The sequence below is a fragment of the Dama dama genome, chromosome 8, assembly GCF_033118175.1.
Source record: "Dama dama isolate Ldn47 chromosome 8, ASM3311817v1, whole genome shotgun sequence".
NCBI lineage: Eukaryota > Metazoa > Chordata > Mammalia > Artiodactyla > Cervidae > Dama > Dama dama.
The window spans coordinates 8,729,410-8,756,810 of NC_083688.1; the positions used below are offsets into that span (position 1 = coordinate 8,729,410).

The window sequence follows — 27,401 nt, forward strand, 5'->3', positions numbered from 1 at the left end:
CTGTGCAGGCTGCATAGCAGGCTCTAGAGTGGAGGGATGAGTATCTGCCCTGCCCCTTCAGTGCTCACCACAACTCATGCAGGGAATTCACCAGCCACCTCATCCTCAGGGCAAGACATGAAGCCAGTCACACTATCTCAACAAGTGGTACCACCTGCTTTATTGACACAAAGAAAATGCTCAATAACTACAGCCTCATCCCACTCCTCCCTCCTACCAAAGATCATTCTCCTGAATGACTTTTCTAAAACAAAGATCTTACATTCCCCTACTCAAACATACTCACCCCCTGAAGATGCTTTCTTACATGTCATTTCTAGGTACTTTTAGAAACAAACCCCCAAACCCTCACAAAGACATTTAGGCTTGGTGCCTGATAACTTGATTACCTTCAGAGTCCTGGGTAAAGAGCGAATCAGGCTGCAGATTGAACTGGGTGGTCCTGTCCTGGCACTGAGCCCAAGGGCTATTAGGGACCTGCCCATAGCCCTGATTTTGGTCATTGGTTATATCTCGGAAAGGAGCTCTAGAGTTGTGGGCAATGACCCGCTGGCCCTGAGAATCCTCAGTGAAAAGCTGACTCCAGGAGTCCTTGTCATTCCTTTCACTGTCCCAGGAAAACTCAGGAATAGGACAAGGGCTTTGTTTCACTGCCTTTGTGTTTGCTCCACTCCGGGAATCCTTGTATGTTTGAAGGACAGGGGCCTGCCTGTTTCTTTTGGCAGACACATTTTCCAAGTTACTCTTATCCAAGAGCTGATGGCCCTTGTGCCCAGTTTTACTGTGTCTCTCCACACTCTGATAATTATCTTTCTTAGATCCATGAAGCCATTCCCTTTCACAGGAAGAATCCTCTCCCTCCTTTTGGTCCAGCAAGCAAGAACTCTCCAGGTCCTGGGTGAAGGTGCAGGCCAGTGAGGCCTTACTCTCTCCAGCACAGATTGAGGTATCAGGCCGGAACAAAGACAGCACAGTCAAGCATGGGGTTTCTATTCCATGGTGGCAAGAAGCCATGAGAGACTGAGGAGAAAGTCCAGCTTCCTGGATGTCTGCAGGGGTTGAAGTGACTAAAGGGGGTGCCATGAAGTCATCCGCCAGGCCCTGGGTCAGATGTTCCAACTGGGTTGCGTCTTCCTTAGACTCTTTGTTGGTCTGACTTTCTGAATGAGATGAAACACTCCTCTGGTCAGCACCATTTGTCTTTCCTAGTAAAAGAGATGAACAAATATTAATCTGCAGGAAAACTCCACCTGAGTAGGATTTAGGTGGCTTTTTCTGTAATCAGTATCAGCTACCATAACTACCTTTGATCTTCCTGCTTTCAATCTCTATTCTAAAACACAGCTCTTATATTCCCCTTCTCAAATATATAGGTGCTTCCTTTGACCTACTTAATTAAGTCAAACTTGGCATATAATGACCACAGCCTACTCTTCCAGTTGCATTTTCATGTTATGGGTTTGTTTAACACAATAGGGCTGATCAGTTTTGCTTTTGTTTTTTATTTAACATGTAGTTTCTTCTAAATAGTGATGCTGGCCAAATATTACTCCTGGTTATTATCCTTTGAGAAACATGTTCAATATATACCATTTATGTCAAGTCTCAGAGATCACATTAACCAGCCAACTCAGAAATCTTCTGACAGTGAGAATGTAGGTCTCCCACTCCCCAAATAATTCATGGAAAAGGGAATAAAGGTACAATTATTTGCTAAGTCAATCAGTAGACAGGATGATTAAAAAAATGATTAGTGTCCAGACTGTATGTTTTATCAGGTGTGGAATGGATCCTGTCTGCCTTAAGGATAAATGAAACATGAAATTCCTACTCCACCACAAATGATGCCAAGATCTAATTATAAACAAAGCTGATAACTTTCTTCTTTCCTTCTCCAAGAAAATACTACAGAAATTGTTTTAAAAGAGTTCTCAACTTTGTCTAAGATTTCAATACAGACTATATAGAATATACAAGAATTTTGAATTGGAAAGTGGTTTTGAAAAAATCTGCACTCGTTGCTTAAAGCAAAAGATTGTTTTAAGTTTTTGTTTCTGGTAGGGAGAAAGCATTTTGAAGGCTTAGGCAAAGCAATCCTGGGAATTGCACCAAGAATTAGAACTCTTCCCGGCACCCTTCAACTGACAATAATCCTGCTCTGTAAGCCCCTGCCTGCTCTGAGGCAGCTGGTCCCCAAAGAGGAACATGCAAACAAAGAATTGCCAAGGAATGATGAGACACAAGCCAAGCTTTCTAAGAAAAGAAACACCTTTGAACTTTGATTAATTTGAGAAGCTTCATATAGACATATCAATTATCAGTTAATCTTATACAGACTACTAACTGTAGCCAATCAAGACATATACCTTACTAATACATATACCTTACTAATGGCTCCCCTCTGCACCCCCAATCATCAAGTATACCCTTCCTCACTGCTCTGTCAGAGAATACCAATATATTATTTTAGACTGATAAATAGAACCAGAAAAGCATGTTTGTAAAAGCACATATATATTGCTTTTCAAAAGACGATGCTTCCTTGTGCCTTATAACTCATCTAGTAAGTCAGCTAAGTCTAACACAAAGCACTAGTGACACCGCTTCTCATAAGTGCTCCAGCTTGGAAAGACGAGTGCACTCCCCTTTGCACCCTGACTGCCTCCAGTGTGCTCACCATACCTGGCTGCAAGGTGAGGAAGGAAGCAATGCTGGTCTGCCGAGTGCCTGCAGATGGACAGCTTCTTTGAGTAAAAGAAATTTTAGCCTTTCTCTCTCCAGGAAGGAGTGTTAACATTTTGGTGCTTGACTTGATTAAATGTGTCTAAGGAAGGGGAGAAAAAGAATAATAGAAACGATTAATATCAAGACAGCTACTAGACAGGAAAGACTCAATAAACACCAGTTGCCCTCTTGGAACCACACTAGATCTTTTGGACTCCATGTATACTCTTCTCTAGTTTTGGCTGTACATCACCTTCCACCATTTTCTGCCATACTGATGGTGTCTGTTTTTTCCTCAAGAATAATATATTCCAATTCTAGCCCATTCTTTCTGCTTCCCTGTGGAAATCAGGCTGGCTGACTAAACAAACAGGATTTATTGAAGGGATTCCATAGATGATATTCTCTCCTTTATATTTAAAGATAATTTGTGATTCTACATCAGCAGCAGTTTGTTCATTTTCAGTAGTTTTCAAATAGTCACATAGTGGTTTAACAGCATGGCTCCCGAGTCACAGAGCTTCTGCTCAAATCAGCACCAGTTTTGCCACAGCCCATTAGCTGCATGACCCTCTAGAAGTTGTTTGATCTCTGTATCATTCTCATCTGTGAAATGGAGACAATAACAGTACCAAGCCCACAAGGCGGTTATGAAGATTGGTGAGTTAATTCACATAAAAGGTTTACACAATTTTCATACATAGACAACATTTAATAATAGTTGGCTGTTAGTAAGAGGAGCAATGAAGCAGCACAAATCTCACTACACTTACACTCATCCCATGCTCCTTTATTTGTGATTTGGTTTTGATTCCATTTGCTTGTTGTGGAATGCCCAAAAAGTAGGGAAAGTAGGATTATATTCAATTTGGCTGTGAAAGTCAAAGACAGAATGAATGAGATTTGCCAATATCCATGTACCAGTTTCACATACTGTTGAAGTGTAGCTTGAAGGATTTTGAGCATTACCTTGCTAGCACGCAAAACGAGCACATTTGAACAGTAGTTTGAACATTCTTTGTCACTGCCTTTGGGACTGCAATGAAAACTAACCTTTCCCAGTCCTGTGGCCACTGCTGAGTTTTCCAAATTTGCTGGCATAGAGTGCAGCAGTTTAACAGCATCTTTTAGGATTTGAAATAGCTCAGCTGGAATTCCATCACCTCCACTAGTTTTGTAGTAATTCTTCCTAAGGCCCGCTTGACAAGGAGGCGCTTGCCCCTTGGAAGAAAAGCTATGACAAACCTAGACAGCATATTAAAAAGCAGAGACACCACTTTGCCAACAAAGGTCCATATAGTCAAAGCTATGGTTTTTTCCAGCAGTCATGTATGGATTTAAGAGACCACAAAGAAGGCTGAGCACCAAAGAAATGATGCTTTCGAACTCTGGTGCTGCAGAATACTCTTCAGAGTCCCATGGACTGCAATATCTAACCAGTCCATCCTAAAGGAAATCAACCCTGAATAGTCATTGGAAGGATTGATGCTGAAGCTCCAATACTTTGGCCACCTGATACAAAGAGCTGACTCATTGGAAAAGATTCTGATGCTGGGAAAGATTAAGGCAAGAGGAGAAGGGGACAACAGAGGACCAGATGGTTGGACAGAAGTTGGATGGCATCACCAACTCAATAGACATGAGTTTCAGCAAACTCCAGGAGACTGAAGGAAAGCCTGGCATGCTGCAGTCCATGGGGTCGCAAAGCCAGACACAACTTAGCAAATGAACAACAATGTACCAATTTGGAAGTAGGCCTGAAATATGAACCCAAATTATTAATTCTAGCCCAAAGTTGACTTCATTTTAACATTTGGAAACTCCTGGGCATAAAATTCATACTCTGACTTGTAGTATTAATACAGAGTATTTCCTTCCACCATACAAAACTAGAAAACTGAATCAGATACAGAAACAACTGATTTTGGATGATGGATAACAGGCAGTGCAGGATTGTGATCCCCGAAAGCAGGAAAAATAAGGTGAACTCTGGATGGCCCTAGGTAGCACTTGTCAGACTGCACTGTATGTAGAGAGGTACCCAGGCAGAGCACTGCAGTCTTGATGAATTGAGCAGCCTAAGATTGGAATCTGGAGAAAGATGAGGTGGCTGGGATTTGCAGCACAGAGAAGCACATCCAGAAATCTACACAGAGAGCCCTTCAGTTCATTACTGAAAACAGACCCACCTGTGTGGTAGGCAAAACACCACGAGGTCAGACAAAAAATGCCAGGAAGCGCAAGATGAACAATTCCTAGAGCTCACACAGGGCTGGGAGGGTTCTCACTAGCCAACGTAGAAGCACTTTTTTTTTTAATTGGAGTAGAATTGCTTTCCAGTGTTGTTAGTTTCTGCTGTACAACTAAGTGAGAAGTGAAAGTGTTAGTCGCTCAGTTGGGTCTGACTCTTCATGACCCCATTTACTGTAGCCCACCAGGCTCCTCTGTCCATGAAATTCTCCAGACAAGAATACTGGAGCGGGTGGCCATTTCCTTCTCCAAGGGATCTGCCCAACCCAGGTCTCCTGCACTGCAGGCTGATTCCTTACTGTTTGAGCCATATAACTCCTCCCTCTTGGATCTCCCTCCCACCCACACCCCTATTCCACCCATCTAGGTCATCACAGAGCACCAAGCTGATTTCCCTGTGCTATACAGAAGGATCCCATTAGCTATCTGTTTTACACATGGTAGTGTATATATGTCAATCCTAATCTCCCAATTCATCCCCACCTTCACCTTACCCCTGTGTCCACACATCCATTCTCTACATCTGCATCTCTATTCCTGCCCTGGAAATAGGTTCATCTATACCATTTTTCTAGATTCTACATATATGTGTTAATATATGATACTTGGATTAAAGACCTAAATGTAAGACTGGACATTATAAAACTCTTAGAGGAAAACAGGAAATAAACTCTGACATAAACCACAGCAAGATCTTTTTCAACCCACCTCCTAGAGTAATGAAACAAAAACAAAAATAAACAAATGGAACCTAATTAAACTTAAAAGCTTTTGCACAGCAAAGGAAACCATAAATAAGATGAAAAGACAACTCTCAGAATGGGAGAAAACATATGCAAACAAATCAACAGACAAAAGACCAATCTCCAAATATACAAACAGCTCATGGAGCTCGATATCAAAAAAAAACCCAATCAAAAAATGGGTGGAAGACCTAAAGAGACATTTCTTCCTAGAAAGACCTTTTTAACATCAGTGACATTTAGCAGAATTAGTAGAAGGATCAGCCCTGGTGGCTCAGAGGGTAATGCGCCTGCCTGAAACGCAGTAGATCCGGGTTTGATCCCTGGGTCAGGAAGATCCCCTGGAGAAGGAAGTGGCAGCCCACTCCAGTACTCTTGCCTGGAAAATCCCATGGACGGAGGAGCCGGTAGGCTACAGTCCATGGGGTCGCAAGCAAGAGTCGGACATGACTGAACAACTTCATTCACCCCTTGGCAATTCTAAACTGGGCCCAGAACAAAAACTATTCCAAACCTGTCCTGCTATTGTTTTTCAGTCACCAAGTCATGTCTGACTCTTAGCAACCCCATGGATTGCAGCACACCAGGTTGCCTTGTCCCTCATTATCACCCAGAGTTTGCCCAAGTTCATGTTTGTTGAATCAACCAGTCCTAACAAAGCTTAAAAGCAAGCTGACTGGGACTACCCTGGTGGCTCAGTGGCAAAGAAGCTACCTGCCAATGCAGGAGACATCGATTCGATTCCTGATTCAGGAAGATACCACATGCCAAGGAGCAACTAAGCCCATGCACCATAACTACTGCTTAAGCCTGTGCTGTATAGCCCAGGAGCCACAACTACAGTAGCCTGTGCACCCTAGAACCTGTGCTCCACAACAAAAGAAGCCACAGCAAGGAGAAGCCTTCGCACCGCAACTAGAGAGTAGCCTCCACCCGGCAACTAGAGGAAAAGTCAATGCATCAATGAAGACTAGTACAGCCAAAAATAAATACTTTTTTTTTTTAAAAAAAGCAAGGTGATTAGCAAGTAACTATCTGCCAAAACAAATTTCAATGTTCTTTAAAGACAACAAAATGTAGAACCCCAGCAATGTAGAACCATGGTTGAGCACCCAACAAAAAATTGCTAGATATGTGAAATGCAGGAAAATAATCCATAATGGGGAGGTGGGGGTGGAGTGGAGGATCAGTTAATGGAAACAGACTCAGAAAAACCAGGGATGACTGGGAATTACCTGGCAGTTTAGTAGTTAGGACTTCACCCTGTCACTACTGAGGAACTGGGTTCACTCCCTGGTCAGGGAACTAAGGTCCAGGGAACTGCAAGCTGAGTTGTAGGCCCATATGTGTGTGTGTGTGTGTGTGTGTGTGTGTGCGCGCATATATACATATGTGTACATATGTATACATATATGTATACACACATGTATATATGTATACACATGTATATATATCCACACATATACATATACACACACACATATGGGTGTGTGTGTGTGTGTATCAAGGATGACAGAGTTAGCAAACTTTAAATATGCTCAAGGATTTAAAGGAAAATGTGAAAATAATGAAAGAAATAGAAGTTATGAAACATTCACTAGATGGGCTTAATAGATTATAGAGACTACAGGAAAAAAAAAAAACAACAGTGGGACCTGAAGTCATAGCGATATAAACAATCCAAAAATGAAGCAGAGTGAGAAACTGAAAAGAAATTCTTAATGGTCTGTGGGATATCAAGCATACATATAACAAGAATTCCAAAAAACAAGGTGAAAGACAGCCGAAAATATACTTAGAAATAATAGCCCCAATTTTTTCGAATTTGCTGCAAACTACAAAAAACTGTGACTGTCTTTTTCAAAGATGCTGATAAAAAGTACCCAAGTACTGCATTTTGGACCCAGATGACCACGATGGTGTGGTAACTCACCTAAAGCCAGAAGTGTGAAGTCAAGTGGGCCTTAGGAAGCATCACTATGAACAAAGCTGTGGAGGTGAAGGAATTCCAGCTGAGCTATTTCAAATCTAAAAGATGATGCTGTGAAAGTGCTGCACTCAATATGCCAGCAAATTTGGAAAACTTAGCAGTGGCCACAGGACTGGAAAAAGTTTTCATTCCAATCCCAAAGAAAGACAATACCAAAGAATATTCAAACTACCACACAATTGTACTCATTTCACCTGCTAGCAAAGTCATGCTCAAGCTAGGCTTCAACAGTATGTGAACCAAGAACTTCCAGATGTTCAAGCTGGATTTAGAAAAGGGAGAGGAACCAAAGATCAAATTGCCAACATCTGCTGGATTATCGAAAAAGCAAGATAATTCCAGAAAAACATCTGCTTCATTGACTACGCTAAAGCCTTTATGTGGGTCACAACAAACTGTGGAAAATTCTAAAAGAGATGGAAATACCAGACCACCTTTCCTCCCTCCTGATAAACCTGTATGCAGGTCAAGAAGCAACAGTCAGAACCAGACATAGAACAACGGACTGGTTGCAAATTGGGAAAGGAGTATGTCAAGGCTGTATATTGTTACCCTGCTTATTTAACTTATATGCAGAGTACATCATGCGAAATGCCAGGCTGAATGAAGGACAAGCTGGAATCAAGATTCCAGGGAGAAATATCCATAACCTCAGATATTCAGATGATACCATCCTTATGGCAGAAATTGAAGAACTAAAGAGCCTCTTGATGAAGGTGAAAGAGAAAAGTGAAAAAGCTAGCTTAAAACTCAACATTAAAAAAATGAAGATCAAGGCATCCGGTCCCATCACTTCATGGCAAACAGATGGGGAAACAATGGAAACAATGACAGACTTTATTTCCTTGGGCTCCAAAATCACTGCAGATGGTGACTGCAGCCATGAAATTAAAAGACGCTTGCTCCTTGGAAGAAAAGCTATGACAGGAATGGGCGACTTTAATTCAGATGACCATTATATCTACTATTGTGGGCAAGAATCCCTTAGAAGAAATGGAGTAGCCCTCATAGTCAATGAAAGAGTCCAAAATGCAGTACTTTGGTACAATTTCAAAAATGAGAGAATGATCTCTGTTTGTTTCCAAGGCAAACCATTCAATATCACAGTAATCCAAGTCTATGACCCAACCATTAATGCCAAAGAAGCTGAAAACGGTTCTATGAAGATCTACAAGACCTTCTAGAACTAACACCAAAAAAAGATGTTCTTTTCATAATCAGTTCAATTGCTCAGTCATATCCAACTCTACAACCCCATGAGCTGCAGCATGCCAGGCTTCCCTGTCCGTCACCAACTCCTGGAGCTTACTCAAACTCATGTCCATTGAGTTGGTGATGCCATCCCACCACCTGATCTTCTGTTGTTCCCTTCTCCTCCTGCCTTCAATCTTTCCCAGCATCAGGGTCTTTTCAAATGAGTCAGTTCTTCGCATCAGGTAGCCAAAGTACTGGAGTTTCAGCTTCAGCATCAGTCCTTCCAATGAATATTCAGGACTGACTTCCTTTAGAACGGACTGGTTGGATCTCCTTGCAGTCCAAGGGACTCACCATAGGGGACTGGAATGCAAAAGAAGAAAGTCAAGAGATATCCGGAGTAACAGCCAAGTTTTGCCTTGGAATTCAAAATGAAGCAGGGCAAAGGCTAACAGTTCTGCCAAGAGAATGAACTGGCCACAGCAAACACCCTCTTCCAACAACATAAGAGACAACTCTACACATGGACATCACCAGATGGTCAATACTGAAATCAGATTGATTATATTCTTTGCAGCCAAAGATGGAGAACCTCTATACAGTCAGCAAAAACAAAACCAGAAGCTAACTGTGGCTCAGATCATGAACTCTTTAATGCAAAATTCAGACTTAAATTGAAGAAATTAGAGGAAACCACTAGGCCATTCAGATATGACCTACATCAAATCCCTTACGATTATACAGTGGAAGAGACAAATAGATTCAAGGGATTAGATCTGATAGACTGCCTGAAGAACTAGGGATGGAGGTTCCTAACATTATACAGGAGGCAGTGATCAAAACCATGCCCAAGAAAAAGAAATGCAAAAAGGCAAAATGGTCTGTCTGAGGAAGCCTTACAAATAGCTGAGAAAAGGAGAAGTCAAAGGCCAAGGGAAAAAGAAAAGATATACCAGTCTGAATGCAGAGTTCCAAAGAATAGCAAGGAGAGTTAAGGAAGCCTTCCTAAGTGATCAATGACAAATCAAGACAGCATATTGAAAAGCAGTGACATCACTTTGCCAGCAAAGGTCCATATAATCAAACCTATGGTTTTTTCCAGTAGTCATGTATGGATATGAGAGTTGGACTATAAAGAAAGCTGAGCATCAAACAATTGATGCTTTTGAACTGTGGTGTTGGAGATGACTCTTAAGAGTCCCTTAAACTGCAAGGAGATCAAACCAGTCAATCCTAAAAGGAAATCAATCCTGAATACTCATTAGAAGGATTGATGCTAAAGCTGTAGCTCCAACATTTTGGCCACCTGATGCAAAGAGACGACTCATTAGAAAATGCCCTGATGCTAGAAAGATTGAAGGCAGTAGGAGAAGGGGACAACAGAAGACAAGATGGTTGGACAGAAGTTGGATGGCATCACTGACTCAATGGACATGAGTTTGAGCAAGCTCCAGGAGATGGCGAAGGACAGGGAAGTCTGGCATGCTTCAGTCCATAGGGTCACAAAGAGTCGGACACAACGAAGTGACTAAAAAACATCAATAAAAAGATGATCATTTCACATGTTCTTCTTATAATCTGACCTTGCTACTTTTCCCATCAAGTGGTGGGAGCCATATTCCCTCACCTTGAATTTGTCAAGAACGTTGTGGCTGCCTGACCAATAAAGTATGACAGAAGCAACACTACGTGATTTCTAAAACTGGGTCATAAAAATATCATGTACTTTGCCTTGCTTTCTTGAGATGCTGACACTTGGAATCTGGCCACCATGCTATGAGGAACCCGAAGCAGGCACATGGCTCTCTAAATTGTATGAGACACACATGCAAGATATGTGAAATAATGTGCATTAATAATACCTGTGTACTAGGTACTGGGGAAACAGTGATGAACAAAAGTGTTTCTACTCTGGTAAAGGTTACAGCTTAAGGGAAAAACAGACAAACTAGTAACAGTTATTTAAACTACTGCATGTATGCTGAATCCTCTGAAGATGACTTACAGAAAACTACAGATATCAGAAAACAGTTAGACTTCAATTAGTAAAACATCTGGAACAAGCTTTTTACCAATCGGCCATACTGAGCAGGATTAGAAAGATTCCTTCCTTAGGTCAGAGTGATGTCAGGAGTAATACTGCCCCAGGTACAGACCTCTCAGAAAGTCCATCACTTCAAACATTTAAATTTATCTCAGGAGACTGTTGAGACCAGTCACCTGGGACTGAGAAGGACTCAGGTACAAAGTTTTTCAGCTGATGATACCTACTTCAAAATAAAAGCAGCCCCTGTACATATTATACATTACATAGTATTAATATAAGAAAGCATATCTATCAGGCATAGGGTTCCTACAGGAGCAAACCCCTTAGTAAACCTCAGCTTACATATTAACAGTTTTTTAACCCTATAAGAATGCAACAAAGAACCTAACTTCAAGAGACACATTCCCTCCAAAACCAAAGATTCTCTAGTCCTTTGGTATACCACATTCATGGCCCAGTTGTTTGCTTCTTTCAGAGTGGTAGAAGGGAAAACTGACTTCAACTATAGAGTTCCTGCTACTCTTGCTATATAACAAGGATTCCCTATGATGAATTCCTATAGAGAATGATGCTTTTTTGGAGGGGTGCTGCTAGTCACCCCAAGAATGATCCTTTCTTATACTCACAACTCTGGTAGCAAAGCAAATCTAGGGTCATATGTGTCACCTTTCTTATTATTAGAAAATGTTTCCATGCTTTCATAGAATTTAAATTCTGTTTAGCCCTCATTCTATCCTATCTCTTCTGATAATTTATCTGCAAGTTTGTCTTCAAGTTCTACTTTTAAACCAATTTATTTATTCCTTTTTTAATGACTCATATGTCTTCAAGCCTAGTACATAATTTGATCCAACTTCTTTTTTTCATAATGGTTACTCTGGTCTTGAATCTGTGTATGAAATATCACTTTCCATATAATGTGACATCTTTGAAATACATGACTGTATTTAGTTATTTTTGAAATGCTTCCTTTATGTTTCCCAGGGCATGTCTTCCCACTTCTAGAATCACAGGAAACATCATCATCAAGTCACCCCTTCCTCTTTAGTCTCTCTTAGAATGAATTTAATGACATTTTGACATTTTGAATGAAAACCTAAATGTCCCTCGACAGAAGAATGGATAAAGATGTGATACATATATAAAATGGAATATTAGCCATAAAAAGGAATGAAATAGTGCCATTTGCAAAGACGTGTCTGGATCCAGAGACTGTCATACTGAGTGAAGTAAGTCAGAGAAAAATTTCATACGGATATTGCTTATATGCAGAATCTTAACAAAATTATACAAATGAACTTTTTTTACAAAACAGAAACAAACTCACAGATTTAGAGAAAGAACTTATGGTTACCAGGGGAGAGTATGGGGTAGGGGGACAGACAGGGAGTCTGAGATTGACATGTACACACTGCTTTATTTAAAATGAATAACCAACAAGAACCTACTTATAGTACAGGGAACTCTGATCAATATTATGTAACAATCTAAATGGGAAAAGAATTCGAAAAAGAATAGATATAAGTATATGTATAACTGAATCACTTTGCTGTATACCTGAAACTAACACATTGTTAATCAGCTACACTCTAACATAAAATAAAAAGGTTAAAATGGACAACCTAGAAAAAATGGACAAATTGCTAGAAATGTACAATTTCCCAAGACAGAACCAGGAAGAAACAGAAAATATGAACAAACTAATTACCAGTAATGAAGTTGAATCAGTAATAAGAACGATCCCACCAAACAAAAGTCCAGGGACTTGCCTGGCAGTCCAATGGCTAAGACTCCGTGCACCTAATGCAGGGAACGGGAGTCCAATCCCTGGTCAGGGGACTGAGATCCCGCTTGCCGCACAGTGCAACCAAAAAAAAAGTTCAAGACCATATGGCTTCACAGGTGAATTTTACCAAACATTAACACCTATCCTCAAATTATTCCAAAAAACTGCAGAGAAAGAAAACACAAACTTATTGTATGAGGCCAGCATCATCCTGATACAAAAACCAGACAAAGATAACACACAGGAAAAAAATTACAGGCCAATATCACTGGTGAACATAGACACAAAAATCCTCAACAAATTAACAGCAAACCAAATCCAACAATACACAGTGATAAAGTGGACTTTATCCTAGGGATGCAAGGTTGGTTCAATATCTGAAAAATCAATATTATACACTATATTAACAAGCTGAAGAATAAAAACCATATAATCATCTCAACAGATAAAGAAAGAGACTGACAAAATTCAATATCTAGTTATGACAAAACTCTCCAGCAACGTATATACAGGGAACATAGCTCAACATAATAAAGGCTTTATATGATAAGCCCACAACCAACATCATACTCAATGGTGAAAAGCTGAAAGCATTTCTCTAAAATCAGGAACAAGACAAGGATGTCCACTCTCACCACTTTTATTCAACATAGTACTAAAAGTCCTAGCCACAGCAATCAGGTAAGAAAGAGAAATAAAAGAGAGCCAAACTGGAAAGAAAGAAGTAAAACTGTCACTGTTGGTAGATGTCATTATACAATACACAGAAAATCCTAAAACTGCCACCAAAAAAATACAAGAGCTCATTAATAAACTGGGTAAAGTCGTAGGATACAAAACTAATAAACAGAAATCTGCTGCATTTTTATACACTAACAATGAATTATCAGAAAGACAAATTAAGGAAACATTTACAATCACATCAAATTTAATAAAATATCTAGTAATAAACCTACCTAAGGAAGTGAAAGATTTATACTCAGAAACCATACAACGCTGATGAAAGAAATTGAAGATGACACAAACAGATGGAAAGATAAATTGTGCTCATGGATTGGAAGAATTTAATATTATTAAATTCATTTTTAATAAAATTATTAAATTCATTTTAGTATTATTAAAATGACCACAATACCCAAGGCAATCCACAGATTTTCCTAAAACTCATAGGAAAAAAAAACACAGCCAGAACACTCTGTGACAAATCATAGCAATGCACTTTTTCTGGTCTGTCTCCTAAGGCAAAAGAAACATAAGCAAAAATAAACAAATGTAACCTAATTAAATTTTAAAGTTTTGCACAGCAAAGGAAACCATCAACAAAATGAATTTGCAAATGATAATGACCAATAAGGGGCTAATATCTAAAAATATATAAATAGCTCATACAGTCAGTCACTTCAGTCACTCAGTCGTGTCGGACTCTTTGCGACCCCATGAATCGCAGCATGCGATGCCTCCCTGTCCATCACCAACTCCTGGAACAACTCAGTATCAAAAAAACAAAAAATCCAATTAGAAAATGGGGAGAGGATTTCCCTGGTGTCCAGTGATTAAGAATCTGTGCTTCTAATGCAAGGGGCACAAGTCAGGTTCCTGTTCAGGTAACTAAGATTCCACATGCTGCATGACATGGCCAAAGCAATGAAAATAAATAAACAAATTTTTTAATTTTTCAAATTAAATTTTTAAAATAAAATTATTAAAAAAATATTTTTAATGGGCAGGATACCTGAATAGATCTTTTTCCAAAGACAAACAAACGGCCAAAAGGCAAATGAAAAGATGCTCAACATCGTTAATCATCAGAGACAGGCAAATTAAAACCACAAATGAGATGGCCCCTCACATCTATCAAAATGGCTACCATCAAAAAGACTACAAATAAATGTTCGCAAGGATGTGGAGAAAAGGAAACCCCTGTTCACTGTTAGTGAAAATGCAAACTGATACAGCCACAGTGGAAAATAAAATGGAGGTTCCTTTAAAAAACTAAGGCTAGAGCTACCATATGATCCAGCAATCCCACTCCTGGGCATATATCTGGAAAAGATGAAAACTCAAATTCAAAAAGATACATGCACCCCAATGATCATAGCAGCATTTACACCTGCCAAGATATGGAAGAAATCTAAGTGTCCATCAACAGAGGAATGGATAAAGAAGATGTGGTGTATGTGTATATACACACACACACAATGGGGGAGTTCCCTGGAGGTCCAGTGGTTAGGACTCAGTGCTTCCACTGCCCTGGCCTCAGGTTCAATCCCTGGTCAGTGAACTAAGATCCCATAAGACAAGCAGTACGGCCTACACACACACACGGAACACTACATATTCAAAAAAGAATGAAATTTTGCCATCTGCAATAAGAATGAACCTGGAGGGTATTATGCTTAGTGAAACAAGTGAGACAGAGAAAGACAAATACCATGTTCTATCACATATATGTGGAATCTAAAAAGTAAAACAAACTAGTGAACATAACAACAACAACAAAAGAAAAAAAAGACAATATAGAGAACAAACTAGTGGTCACCAATGGGCAGAGAGAAGGAGGGAATGGCAAGACAGGAGTAAAGGATTCAGTTCAGTACAGTCACTCAGTCATGGCTGACTCTTTGAGACCCCAAGAACCGCAGCAAGCCAGGCCTGCCTGTCCATCACCAACTCCTGGAGTTACTCAAACTCATCTCCATTGAGTCAGTGATGCCATCGAACCATCTCATCCTCTATTGTCCTCTTCTCCTCCTGCCCTCAATCTTTCCCAGCATCAGGGTCTTTTCAAATGAGTCAGCTCTTCACATCAGGTGGCCAAAGTATTGGAGTTTCAGCTTCAACATCAGTCCTTCCAATGAACACCCAGGACTGATCTCCTTTAGAATGGACTGGTTGGATTTCCTTGCAGTCCAAGGGACTCTCAAGAGTCTTCAACACCACAGTTCAAAAGCATCAATTCTTCAGCACTCAGCTTTCTTCACCGTCCAACTCTCAACATCCATACAGGACTACTGGAAAAACCATAGCTTTGACTAGACGGACCTCTGTTGACAAAGTAATGTCCCTGCTTTTTAATATGCTGTCTAGGTTGGTCATAACTTTCCTTCCAAGGAGTAAGCATCTTTTAATTTCATGGCTGCAATCACCATCTGCAGTGATTTTGGAGCCCTAAAAAATAAAGTCAGCCACTGTTTCCCCATCTATTTGCCATGAAGTGATGGGACCAGATGCCATGATTTTAGTTTTCTGAATACTGAGCTTTAAGTCAACTTTTTCACTCTCCTCTTTCACTTTCAAGAGGCTCTTTAGTTCTTCTTCACTTTCTGCCATAAGGGTGGTGTCATCTGTGTATCTGAGGTTATTGATATTTCTCTGCCGAAGTTCAGCCCCGATGGGTCCAGGAATACCCAAGGGATGAGTGGCATCGGCGAGAAGTGCATGGACTCTGGTTGCAATACAAGAGCTCGTCTACCTTTATTTTTTTAACAGCTCAGATTATATAGAATTATTTTTCTTGCCTCCCCCTTACCATCCCCCATGTTACATCAGATATTGGTTTCATACTTCCGTAAATATTTTTCCCTCATATCTTTCCCAGTGATTTCATCTGGAACAATCCTGATGACAGGGTTTTTTTCTTGAATGTTCTGTACATTAGGCTTGTTGCCTCAATGGCCTAACATTTTCACTCTGCCAAAAACAATGTTCCATAGAATCTAAATATAATATAAATTCTTTGGACAATAAAACAATACATGGGAAGGATTATGAAAAACATGTTTGACATTTCTGAGAATAGTACCATGAGAAAACCTTGATATTTTTGTCTAAGACCACAAAACCTCAGTCTACAATATTTAACTATGAAGCAGCAAAACACCTCTATTAATATTGAGGTAATGGCAGTGAGGCTGGTTAATATAAATCTTCTATACTATTGAAATCCTATGCTACATATTTTCCAATTCTACAAAAATACCCGTAATATTCCATGTTGTTTAAAGGAAGGGAAACAATGGACAAATAGCAGCACTGAAATAGCAACAATGAAAACCCTCTTGACCAAAGAACATTAACCTATCGTACATCTACTTCTGAATCTAAATGCCTCTACTCTTTTCTAATCTAGAACATTATAATCTTCTAAACAAGCAGCCGATCTATGGTTGTGGCCTTTTCCTTTTTGGCTTGGTACAGTGCTTATGGTCATGTCCTGGGTCGAAGCAATCATGAGCATTTCTGATGCCCTCCCAAGCATAACACCACTTGCGTAGTGGATGGTCTGTCACAAACCTGAACAGGCCTTTCATTCCTGGTTGGTCATAAGGTTCCCAATGCCCAGGAGGGAGAGTAGGCCTCAGCCTTGGGGGATCTTTCTTAGTAGGATTGGACTTTTCTGGGGAGGCCTGGTCACCATATGTTACATTCCCAAGAAGTAGCAGGAAATCCAGTAACAGTAAGACAGAAAGAGAAAGGGGACATATTGGGCCCCCGGGGCAACCCCGAGGGGAAGAGCTGCCTTGCAGGTTCCTCTCTCGTCCTGTGACCTTGTCATGGTCTGGGCACATCCCGGCAGCTCCCGACATTTCTCCTGGCAATCTTGATTCCAGCTTGTGCTTCTTCCAGCCCAGCATTTCTCATGATGTACTCTGCACATAAGTCAAATAAACAGGGTGACAATATACAACCTTGACTGCTCCTTTTCCTATTTGGAACCAGTCTGTTGTTCCATGTCCAGTTCTAACTGTTGCTTCCTGACCTGCATAAAGATTTCTCAGGAGGCAGGTCAGGTGGTCTGGTATGCTCATCTCTTTAAGAATTTTCCAGTTTATTGTGATCCACACAGTCAAAGGCTTTGGCATAGTCAATAAAGCAGAAATAGATGTTTTTCTGGAACTCTCTTGTTTTTTCTATGATCCAGCAGATGTTGGCAATTTGATCTCTGGTTCCTCTCTTTTCTAAAATCAGCTTGAATATCTGGAAGTTCACAGTTCACATATTGCTAAAGCCTGGCTTGGAGAATTTTGAGCATTATTTTACTAGCGTGTGAGATGGGTGCAATTGTACAGTAGTTTGAGCATTCTTTGGCATTGCCTTTCTTTGGGATTGGAATGAAAACTGACGTTTTCCAGTCCTGTGGCCACTGCTGAGTTTTCCAAATTTGCTGGCATATTGAATACAGCACTTTCACAGCATCATCTTTAGGATTTGAAATAGCTCAACTGGAATTCCATCACCTCCACTAGCTTCGCTCATAGTGAGGCTTCCTAAGGCCCACTTGACTTCACATTCCAGGATGTCTGGCTCTAGGTGAGTGATCCCACCATCATGATTATCTGGGTCGTGAAGATCTTTTTTGTACAGTTCTTCTGTGTATTCTTGCCACCTCTTCTTAATATCTTCTGCTTCTGTTAGGTCCATACCATTTCTGTCCTTTATTGAGCCTAGGAGCGGTGGCTGTTCGGTGCAGGAGTGGCCGAGAGAATATACCCCATGTCCAAGGTTAGGAGTGGCAGCCAAGAGGAGATACCCCACGTCCAAGGTAAAAGAAACCCAAGTAAGATGGTAGGCACTGAGAGAAGGCCTCACAGGGCAGAAGAGATATCAACTACTATGTATAAAATAAATACGCTACAAGGGTATATTGTACTATACCGGGAATATAGCAAGTATTTGATAATAACTACAAATAGTTAATCTATAAAAATTCTGAATCACTGTTACATACCTGAAACCAGTGTAATACTGTAAATTGACTATACCTCAATTAAAAAACAAACAAAATTTAAAGCATTGCAACCAGGAGTCTGGAGGAGGGAATGGCAACCCACTCCAGTTGTCTTGCCTGGAGAATCCCTATGGACAGAGGCGCCTGGTGGGCTATAGTCCATGGGGTTGCACAGTCAGACATGACTGAGTGACTAAGCACAGCACAGCACAGCACAGCACATATCATCCAGTTCATTACGTACATTTTCTACCTTCCACTCTACTATAGCCAACAGTGTTGCCAAGATTTTTCTCATTTTCCTTTAAGCCTTCACCCACAGCCTTCTCAAAGGCAATCATACTTCTAGAAACAGTTCCTTAAGAACTCGTTAAGCTTTCGTTAGTGCTCTCTTCAAAGTTCTCCCAGCTACCGTCCACTGCTCCATTCCATTTGTATTTCTGAAAGCAAAGCCCACCAGGTAGATTAATTCATTCACTCCTTTGCTCATTCAAAATATTTACTGAGTCCCTATTATGCCAGAAAGTTTCTGAAGGACTGCCTAAAGGAACTTTCATTCCAGTAGGGGAAGAAAGATAATAAATGAACCAGTAAATATAAGGCATATGTCTAATGGTAAAAAGTACCATGCAGAAAAAGAAATTGACAAGATTAAGGCGTTAGAAGTGTGGAGAGTAGTGGATAAGGGGAAGTGTGGTTAAGAAAAACCTCTGTTGACATCTGAACAAATGAAGGAGCAGAGCGATGTGGCTCTCTAATCCCTTTGCACTTCAGGTACAAGTATATAAAAGGCCTAAACACGGGTGTTCTTGGCTTGAAGGACAACAATGCCAATATGGTTGGAGCAGAGGCAGAGAGAAGAGTAGATGAGGTCTAAAAAGCATAAGAGGGCATACACAGCCAGCTGGTGCCTTATGGGCATTAAAAAGATTTTGGTTTTTACTAGAAGATAAGAACAACGGACTGATTCCAAACTGGGAAACGAGTACATCAAAGCTCTATATTGTCACCTTGATTATTTAACCTATACACAGAGTACATCATGTGAAATGCTGGACTGGACAAAGCACAAGCTGGAATCAAGACTGCAGGGAGAAGTATCAGTAACCTCAGATATGCAGATGATACCACCCTTATGGCAGAAAGGAAAGAGGAACTAGAGAGTCTCCTGAGGAAAGTGAAAAAGTTGGCTTAAACTCAACATTCAAAAAACGAAGACCATGGCATCCAGTTCCATCACTTCATGGCAAACAGATGGAGAAACAATGGAAACAGTGACAGACTTTATCTTCCTAGGCTCCAAAAATCACTGCAGATGGTGACTGCAGCCATGAAATTAAAAGATGATTGCTCCTTGGAAGAAAAGCTATGACAAACCTAGAAAGCATATTAAAAAGTGGAGACATTACTTTACCGACAAAGGTATGTATAGTCAAAGATATGGTTTTTCCAGTAGTCATGTATGGAGTTGGACCATAAAGAAGGCTGAGAACCAAAGAATTGATGCTTTTGAACTGTGGTGTTGAAGACTCTTGAGAGTCCCTTGGACAGCAAGGAGATCAAACCAGTCAATTCTAAAGGAAATCAGTCCTGAATATTCATTGGAAGCACTGATGCTAAAGCTCAAATACTTTGGCCACATGATGCAAAGAACTGACTCAACTGAAAAGACCCTGATGCTGGGAAAGATTGAAGGCAGGAGAAGGGGACAACACAGGATGAGATGGTTGGATGGCATCACCAACTCGATGGACATAAGTTTGAGTAAGCTCCAGGAGTTGGTGATGGACAGGGAAGTCTGGCGTACTGCAGTCCACGGGGTCACAAAGAGTCAGATAGGACTGAGCGACTGAATTGAACTGAAAAGATAGGAAACCACTCTTCGGTTCTAAACCAAACAGTGAGCAAAGGGAAACTCTGCCTCTTACCAGCTAGCGAAGGTGACAGCAATAGAAATAGTAGGAAATTATGGAATTCTAACCATATCTGAAGGCACAACCCAGAGGATTTGCTGATGGACTGAAAGTTAATAAAGTTGTAGAATGTCAGAGTGGCATTCAGTTTTCCTCCAAGACTGGAGGAGAAACCACTGATGACTCAGCCAAGATTTCTGGTATCTTTGCATTTCTATCTTCCTCTTAGTTATGTCCACTTCTCTACTACATTCCAAGGATAAAGAACTAAACTGCAATATAGATAAAGAAGAAATATAAATTATTTTCTAAGTTATAATGATACTTTAAACATAATATACTTAAGAAACAGCAAATTTAAGAGAGCAAATATACAAACCAAATGCTAATCTTTATACCTCTTTAATGTATAGAAAAACCTTTGTTAGACAATTTTCTCAATATTTTAATATAGAGACAATATAGTTAAAACACCACATTTGAAAATCATGTAACTTAAAATGACCTTTTAAAAAATCCATACTAAAACCCGTATGTCTCACATGGAAAGTGCTCCATCATGTATTTAGTAAAAGGTGAGCAGTAGAACAAACTGTCTGATATAATCTCATTTGTGGGGAAAATATATAAATACACTTATTTATCTATCTCCTGTATCTTTGACCAATTGGCTATAGGTTAGGCGTTCTAACAAATCCCCTCCTACTCAGGATGCCAATCCCAAGTCCAGGTTATTAACCACTTCTGACCAGCTGACTGTAGATCTGAGGTTCCCACACCTCCTCCTTGGGTTCAATTAATTTGCTAGAGTGGCTCACAGAATTCACAGAAACATTTTAATTGCTAGATCAATCGTTTATTATACAAGGATATAACTCAGAAGAGCCAGATAGAAGAGATGCATAAGGCAAGGTATGTGGGAAAGGGTATGAAGCTTCCATGCCCTCTCTAGGCATACCATTCTCCCTGCACCTCCACATGTTCATCAACCTGAACACTCTCCAAATATTGTCCATTTGGGTTTTTAATGGAGGCTTCATTTCATACAGGGCTTCCCTGGTGGCTCAGAGATGGTAAAGAATCTGCCTGCAATGCAGTAGACCTGGGTTTGATCCCTGGATTGGGAAGATCCCCTGGAGAAGGGAACAGCTACCCACTCCAATATTCTGGCCTGAAGAATTCCATGGACTATACAGTCCATGGGGTACCAAAGAGTCAGAGACAACTGAGCAACTTTCACTTTCACACAGACATGATTGATTTAATCAATGGCCACTAGCAACTGAACTCAATATCCAGTCCTTCTCCCCTCCGGAGAGGTAGGGGAATAGGGAGAGTGAAAGTTCCAACCCTCTAATCACATGAATGGTTTTCCTGGCAACCAGTTCATCCTTAGGTTATATAAGGGCTTTCCAAAAATCACCTTATTAAATATAAAAGACACTATTATCACTCATAACACAGGCAATTCCAAGGGTTTTTAGCAGCTGTGAGTCATGAACTGCAAACACCAAATATATATGAGAAATACATTTTGGTCAGCTGAATAACCAAATATATTTTTCTTATAAATCACAGTATCACAAGACAGTTCTGCCTAGGGATCAAATGGGAAGGGGTATGCTTTCTCAAACACTGGTCACTGGCTACTGCCTATCCATCCCTATCTCCGTGATGAAATAAAAATATTTTTAGGGTAGGACAAGAAAAATTTTAAACATAAAATTCTCTCTCTGCCCATCTGAGCCACTACCCCTCCCCTTTAGTATGTATTGTGCATCTGCATTATATAGTAACTTAGAAAACACAGGAATGCCTACTCACCAAAAAGAAGCAATTTCTTTCTGGCACCAGCAAGGTAACTCCTTAGGAGATAACACTTCTTCCTCAATCCTGCACTGGGCCACAATAACCCACTACTCGTCCTGTTACACTATGTAAAGTCAATTTATTACTTTGCATATAATCATTTGTCTCAAAAACTTATATAACCTTGCCTTGACCTCTATAGGAGGAATAGTCCTCAGAGCTTTCTGAAAAACTGTCTCCCAGATTACAATCCTCAAGCTGGCTCAAATAAAATTTTCCCTTTCTTAAATTGACTATTAATTTTTCATTGACATTTGCCATTAAAATTCAATCAGGCCTATTGGATAGCTAATCTAGGAAGAAGCAGGATTCTACATCCTGTAAAAGGGAATCTTTATGACTTTGCTTTGGGCTGGAAATCTTAACATCAGAGGAACAGGAAATAGTGGAACTAGTGGAAGAACAAAAGTTTATAAAACTATCTTTAGGAATAAAATAACAAGAAGGGGAAATAGTGTCAGTGACTACAGTCATAAGGTCCAGGCCTTCAGAAATCAGAGGAAAGTAAAGGGTCTAGAGATCCTGGAGACAGGACTCCTGCCATGCACTAGATCAACAGACAAATGTTTTGATCATAACATCATCAAAGGAAAAGGTGTGATTTGGAGTGTCAGACAAAGAAACAAATATTGATTCTCCTCTTCCCTGAGGGATATTCCCTTTTTCTCTCCTAGCTCTCTTCTACTTCTCTCTAAATTACACTGGTACACAGATTTCCCATCCATCTCACATCATTCAAGAATGTATTTATTCTGGAAGTATAAAAGGGTTATTCCTAACTCCAGAAGTAAAAAATACCCACTGCACATTTTGGTCATTTTTGATAAATATGTTTATTTCCCTACCACCCATTAATTACCCTTTTCCCCTATTATGTGGGGGAAAAGGTCACCATGCTATCTATGCTATAATATGACAAAACTCCTATTTTTGGAGCATACTCATTCACACACTAGAGAAGAACAAAAAAGTTGACAAGGAAGCATGATAACTTTGCTAATTCAACAAACATAGTTAACAAAAAAAAAAAAAGCTGACACAGACTCTCTCTCAAGAACTCCTGTGCTACAGGAAATATGTTTCCGATTTCTGAAGTGATCTACATTTTAACTACTGGAAAGAAGAAAGATTTTTGTATTTACTAAACAAGGTTACATGTTTCATGTTCTTTATTTTATTTTTTTATGTTCTTAATTTTAAAAACATATATTCTTTAATGAGTGATCTCATTTCTAGAAATTGATCCTGCAGATGATTTATTTGCATATGTACAAAAGGATGTGTGTATAAAACTCTTCATAAGTGTTTTTAATAGTAAAAGATTAGAGACAGCTTTTTATCAAGAAAATACTGGTAAATATAAATACTATATATACTTGTGGGCTTCCCTGTGACTCAGACGGTAAAGAATCCGCCTGCAATGTGGGAGACCTGGGTTTGACCCCTGGTTTGGGAAGATTCCCTGGAGGAGAGCATGGCAATCCACTCCAGCATTCTTGCCTGGAGAATCTGGTAGGCTACATTCCATGGGGTCACAAGAGTCGGACGTGACTGTGCAAATAAGCACAGCATATATATACTTGCGATGGCTGAATTGTGTACTCCAAAATTCGTATGTTGAGGCTCTAATACCCACATGACATTATTTGGCCACATATGCTCTCTCACACTCTTTAGATCTCATCTCCTCCTGTTTGCCTCACTCTGCTTCAGCAACACTAGCCTTCTTGTGGCTTCAGGTGAAGCACACACATCTATCTCTGTCTCTCTCTACACACACACATACACACCAAGAAAAGACCACTTGAGGACACAGGAATAAGGCAGCTGTTTTCAAGCCAGGAACTCCTCACCAGAATCCAACCATACTGGCACTCTGATCTCAGACTTCCAGCCCCCAGAACAATGAAAAAATTAATTCTGTTGGTTTAAGCCACCCAGTCTATGGTATTTTGTTATGGCAGCTTAACTGATTAAGACATTATTATTGCATATAATGGATACTATTTCATAACAGAATGCTATGTAGTCCTTAAAATGAATGAAGCAGCTTTCTGTGAACCATATGAAATAATCCTTAAGATACAGTGAGTGCCTCTTTCAGCCATCTTGGACCCTGTGAAGGCCTGCGGGGAACGGGACTTCTAAAACGACAAATATGTCTGGAAGGCTGTGGTCCAAGGCCATTTTTGCTGGCTATAAACGGGGTCTACGGAACCAAAGGGAACACACTGCTCTCCTGAAGACTGAAGGTGTATATGCTCGAGATGAAACTGAATTCTATCTAGGCAAGAGATGTGCTAATGTGTACAAAGCAAAGAACAACACAGTAACTCCTGGTGGAAAACCTAACAAAACCAGAGTAATCTGGGGAAAGATAACTCGAGCTCATGGAAACAGTGGCATGGTTCGTGCCAAATTCCGAAGTAACTTCCTGCTAAGGCCATTGGACACAGAATCCGTGTGATGCTGTACCCTTCGAGGATTTAAACTTCTTGAAAATAAATAAAAGTGTGGAGAAAAAAAAAAAAAGATACAGTGAGTGAAATAAGCAAGTTGCAGAACAATATATATGATGCTACTATTTAAAAGAATAGTTATGCATTTGCTTGTAGATGCACAGATTATCTCTGGAAGGATACCCAAGAAAGTTGTGGCCTCTGAGACAGGGAAAGGTTATAAATGTTAGATAAATTCACTGCATATGCTAAACATTTTAAATTACCACATGAATATATTACCTACTCCAAGAAGATTTTTAAGTTTAAAAAAATTTTTTTAAGGAAGTGATTCATTTGTTAAAAATAACTTTAGTTGTAAGACACTTTTTAATGGTCCTCAATTGATTTTGTTCAGCAGGTTGTAGTTAACCTACAGGAAAGACTCTAATAAATGGTAGATTAGGTTAGCCACCTGGTCTTTGGACTACTGCCCAAAACACCCAAATCCAGCATACCCTTCCAGTCTCAAATTCCTTTCCACCTACTCAGTTAAATCATCCCTGATCACCTCAAGTCATGACAATCTCTCTGACCTAGAAAATCACATTTCTTTGGAAACCACTCATCTGGACACATATTGCCTCACAATGGTTAAGAGCACTGGCCTTTGCAGCAGTTAGAACTGAGCCTGAACCCCTGCTTACTTAGGCAAATTTCTAAATCCAAGCCTCAATTTTTTCGTCTATAAAACAGAGATAATGACAGTACCTACTTTTAAGTACCAGCCATTGATAAGGCATGTAATGTTCCAGCTGAGTGCCTGACACATAGGAAACAGTAAGTTACATATTGCTCTTACCTGTACAACCTTTTTCTTTTCTCCACAAGACTGTAACCAACTTGAGAGCAAGAATTCTGCCCTAAGTATCTGTTTTGAGCCTGTTTTTTCATTTGTAAATGGTTATCATTATATTACTACTACATAGAATTGTACCAAACAAAATAACTCATCAGAAATACTCAGCACAAAGTTGGCTTAAATGCTCAATAAACAGTAAATATTATTATCTCATACTTTTGTTTCTTTGTAATGACTAACAGAATCTTGCATATGTGCCAAACCTGTGTGTGATTTCTAATTCTCCTAGTTGGTTGAACCTGGCATAATTAACTTCAGTCTCCTTATTCCCATAAAGATGATGATACAAAGAATACATATTAATACTTAATACAGTGTGTGGCATCCAGTGGATGCTCACTATTTTTCCTGTTTTTCCTTTCTTCTATTTTTTTTTTCCTCCCCTGACCAGTTCTGACCCTTCCCGCGAGAACTTCCCTTTGCATCCGTACCCACCCCTCCGCGTACTTGAGCCTCTGCTACCTTCTCTCAGGCATTCTACGTTAAGGAGCCTGTCTGCTCCATTACGCTCCTCAAAGCACATTTTCTCTCCAACCTCTCCCTCACCTCGAAACCTCGCTGTCCCAGGCTCTTCACACGCCGCCCCACCCAACCTGCCTGTCAGCCTTCCTATCCCATTTTCTTCTCTCCACCCTTCCCAAATCGCATTTTTCAGCCTTTTTCAGACTCCGGCCCCTCTCTCCCCTCAACTGCCAAATATGTTCGTTCTCGCCCCTCGACTCTACCTCCATCATCCCCAGGTTCACCCAAACGCCTCTCTTCACACGCCTTTGGGCCCCTAGGCCCTCCCGAACCACCCTCTCTCCCCCTCAACGACCCACCTGCGCTTTCCGCCTCTTCAGCGCCGCGGCGTCCAGCCACACGCCGCAGGCCTCCTCCTCCTCCTTCTCCGGGCCTCTGCGCCTCATGGCCGCTGAGAAGACCAAGCCAACAGGATACCCACTGGAAGCTCGAGCCACTTCACGCCACCGCCATCAGAGACTCGGCAGACGTTCGAATCTCCCGCCAACGCTGGGGGCGGAGCTACGCCGCGACCTCCCGGCGCAGGCACCGCCCTCAGCGTCAGCTCCGCCCCGGCCCAAGACCCGCCCCCTTTTCCCAGCTCTTCGGGTCTCACGCCTCAACCAGTACACCGGTGAGGCGTGGAGCGGATTACCAAGGCCAGGTTTTTCTGGCTTTCTTTCTTTTTTTTTTTTTTTGCTTTCTTATCCAAAAGTTGTATTCCGGAACTGTGCTGTGTGAACGCGTTCGCGACGCTGCACAGGGAATATGCATTTTCTTGTCAAGTTAGTTGCACTCTCTTACTCATAACCATCAGAGCTTTTCCTTGTCTTATCGCTGAGTTCTTATGCATACTTAGTCGCTTCAGTCGTATCCGACTCTTTGCGACCCTATGGACCGCAACCAGCCAGGCTCCTCTGTCCATGGGATTCTCCAGACAAGAATACTGGAGTGGGTTGCCATTTCCTCCTCTAGGGGGTCTTTCTGACCCAGAGATCAAACCCGTGTCTCTTATGGCCTACCTGCATTGGCAGGGGGGTTCTTTACCACTAGTGCCACCTGGGAAGCCAAGGAACATCTAGGAAGCCTAGGAACACCTAGGAACATCTCAAAAAGAGGAGAGGAGGTTCTGGTCTGCCAGCTCCATAGCTGGGGTCCTCAGCACTACCTTAAACGGATTACATTTGTAATTCAAAACAAAAAACAGCATACCTAGGAGACCTCATGGGAAAGGATTTAGAAAACGTTAAGTAGAATGAAAACTAAAACTTTGGAGTCAAGAACTAGCTTTCAGTA

General features: G+C 40.6%; 2 protein-coding genes across 3 annotated transcripts; one reads left to right on the forward strand and one right to left on the reverse strand.

Annotated features, from left to right (window-relative positions):
- Window positions 1-139: 139 nt before the first annotated feature.
- Window positions 140-26,602, reverse strand: AUNIP (aurora kinase A and ninein interacting protein). 2 transcript variants are annotated; one of them, XM_061148250.1, is made up of 4 exons: window positions 26,426-26,564; window positions 9,017-9,264; window positions 2,683-2,824; window positions 140-1,205 (listed from the first exon to the last, which is right to left on the reverse strand). In XM_061148250.1, the coding sequence occupies exons 3-4, from the start codon at window positions 2,795-2,797 to the stop codon at window positions 361-363; spliced, it is 960 nt and encodes a 319-aa protein (XP_061004233.1). In that variant the 5' UTR covers window positions 2,798-2,824; window positions 9,017-9,264; window positions 26,426-26,564; the 3' UTR covers window positions 140-360. The 2 variants fall into 2 exon arrangements, with proteins under 2 accessions (XP_061004233.1, XP_061004232.1); XM_061148249.1 differs by lacking the exon at window positions 9,017-9,264 and having other exon boundaries at window positions 26,426-26,602.
- On the forward strand, window positions 24,354-24,790 carry LOC133060355 (large ribosomal subunit protein eL33-like). The gene has a single exon (XM_061147838.1). The coding sequence runs from the start codon at window positions 24,403-24,405 to the stop codon at window positions 24,709-24,711; it is 309 nt and encodes a 102-aa protein (XP_061003821.1). The 5' UTR covers window positions 24,354-24,402; the 3' UTR covers window positions 24,712-24,790.
- Window positions 26,603-27,401: the final 799 nt, after the last annotated feature.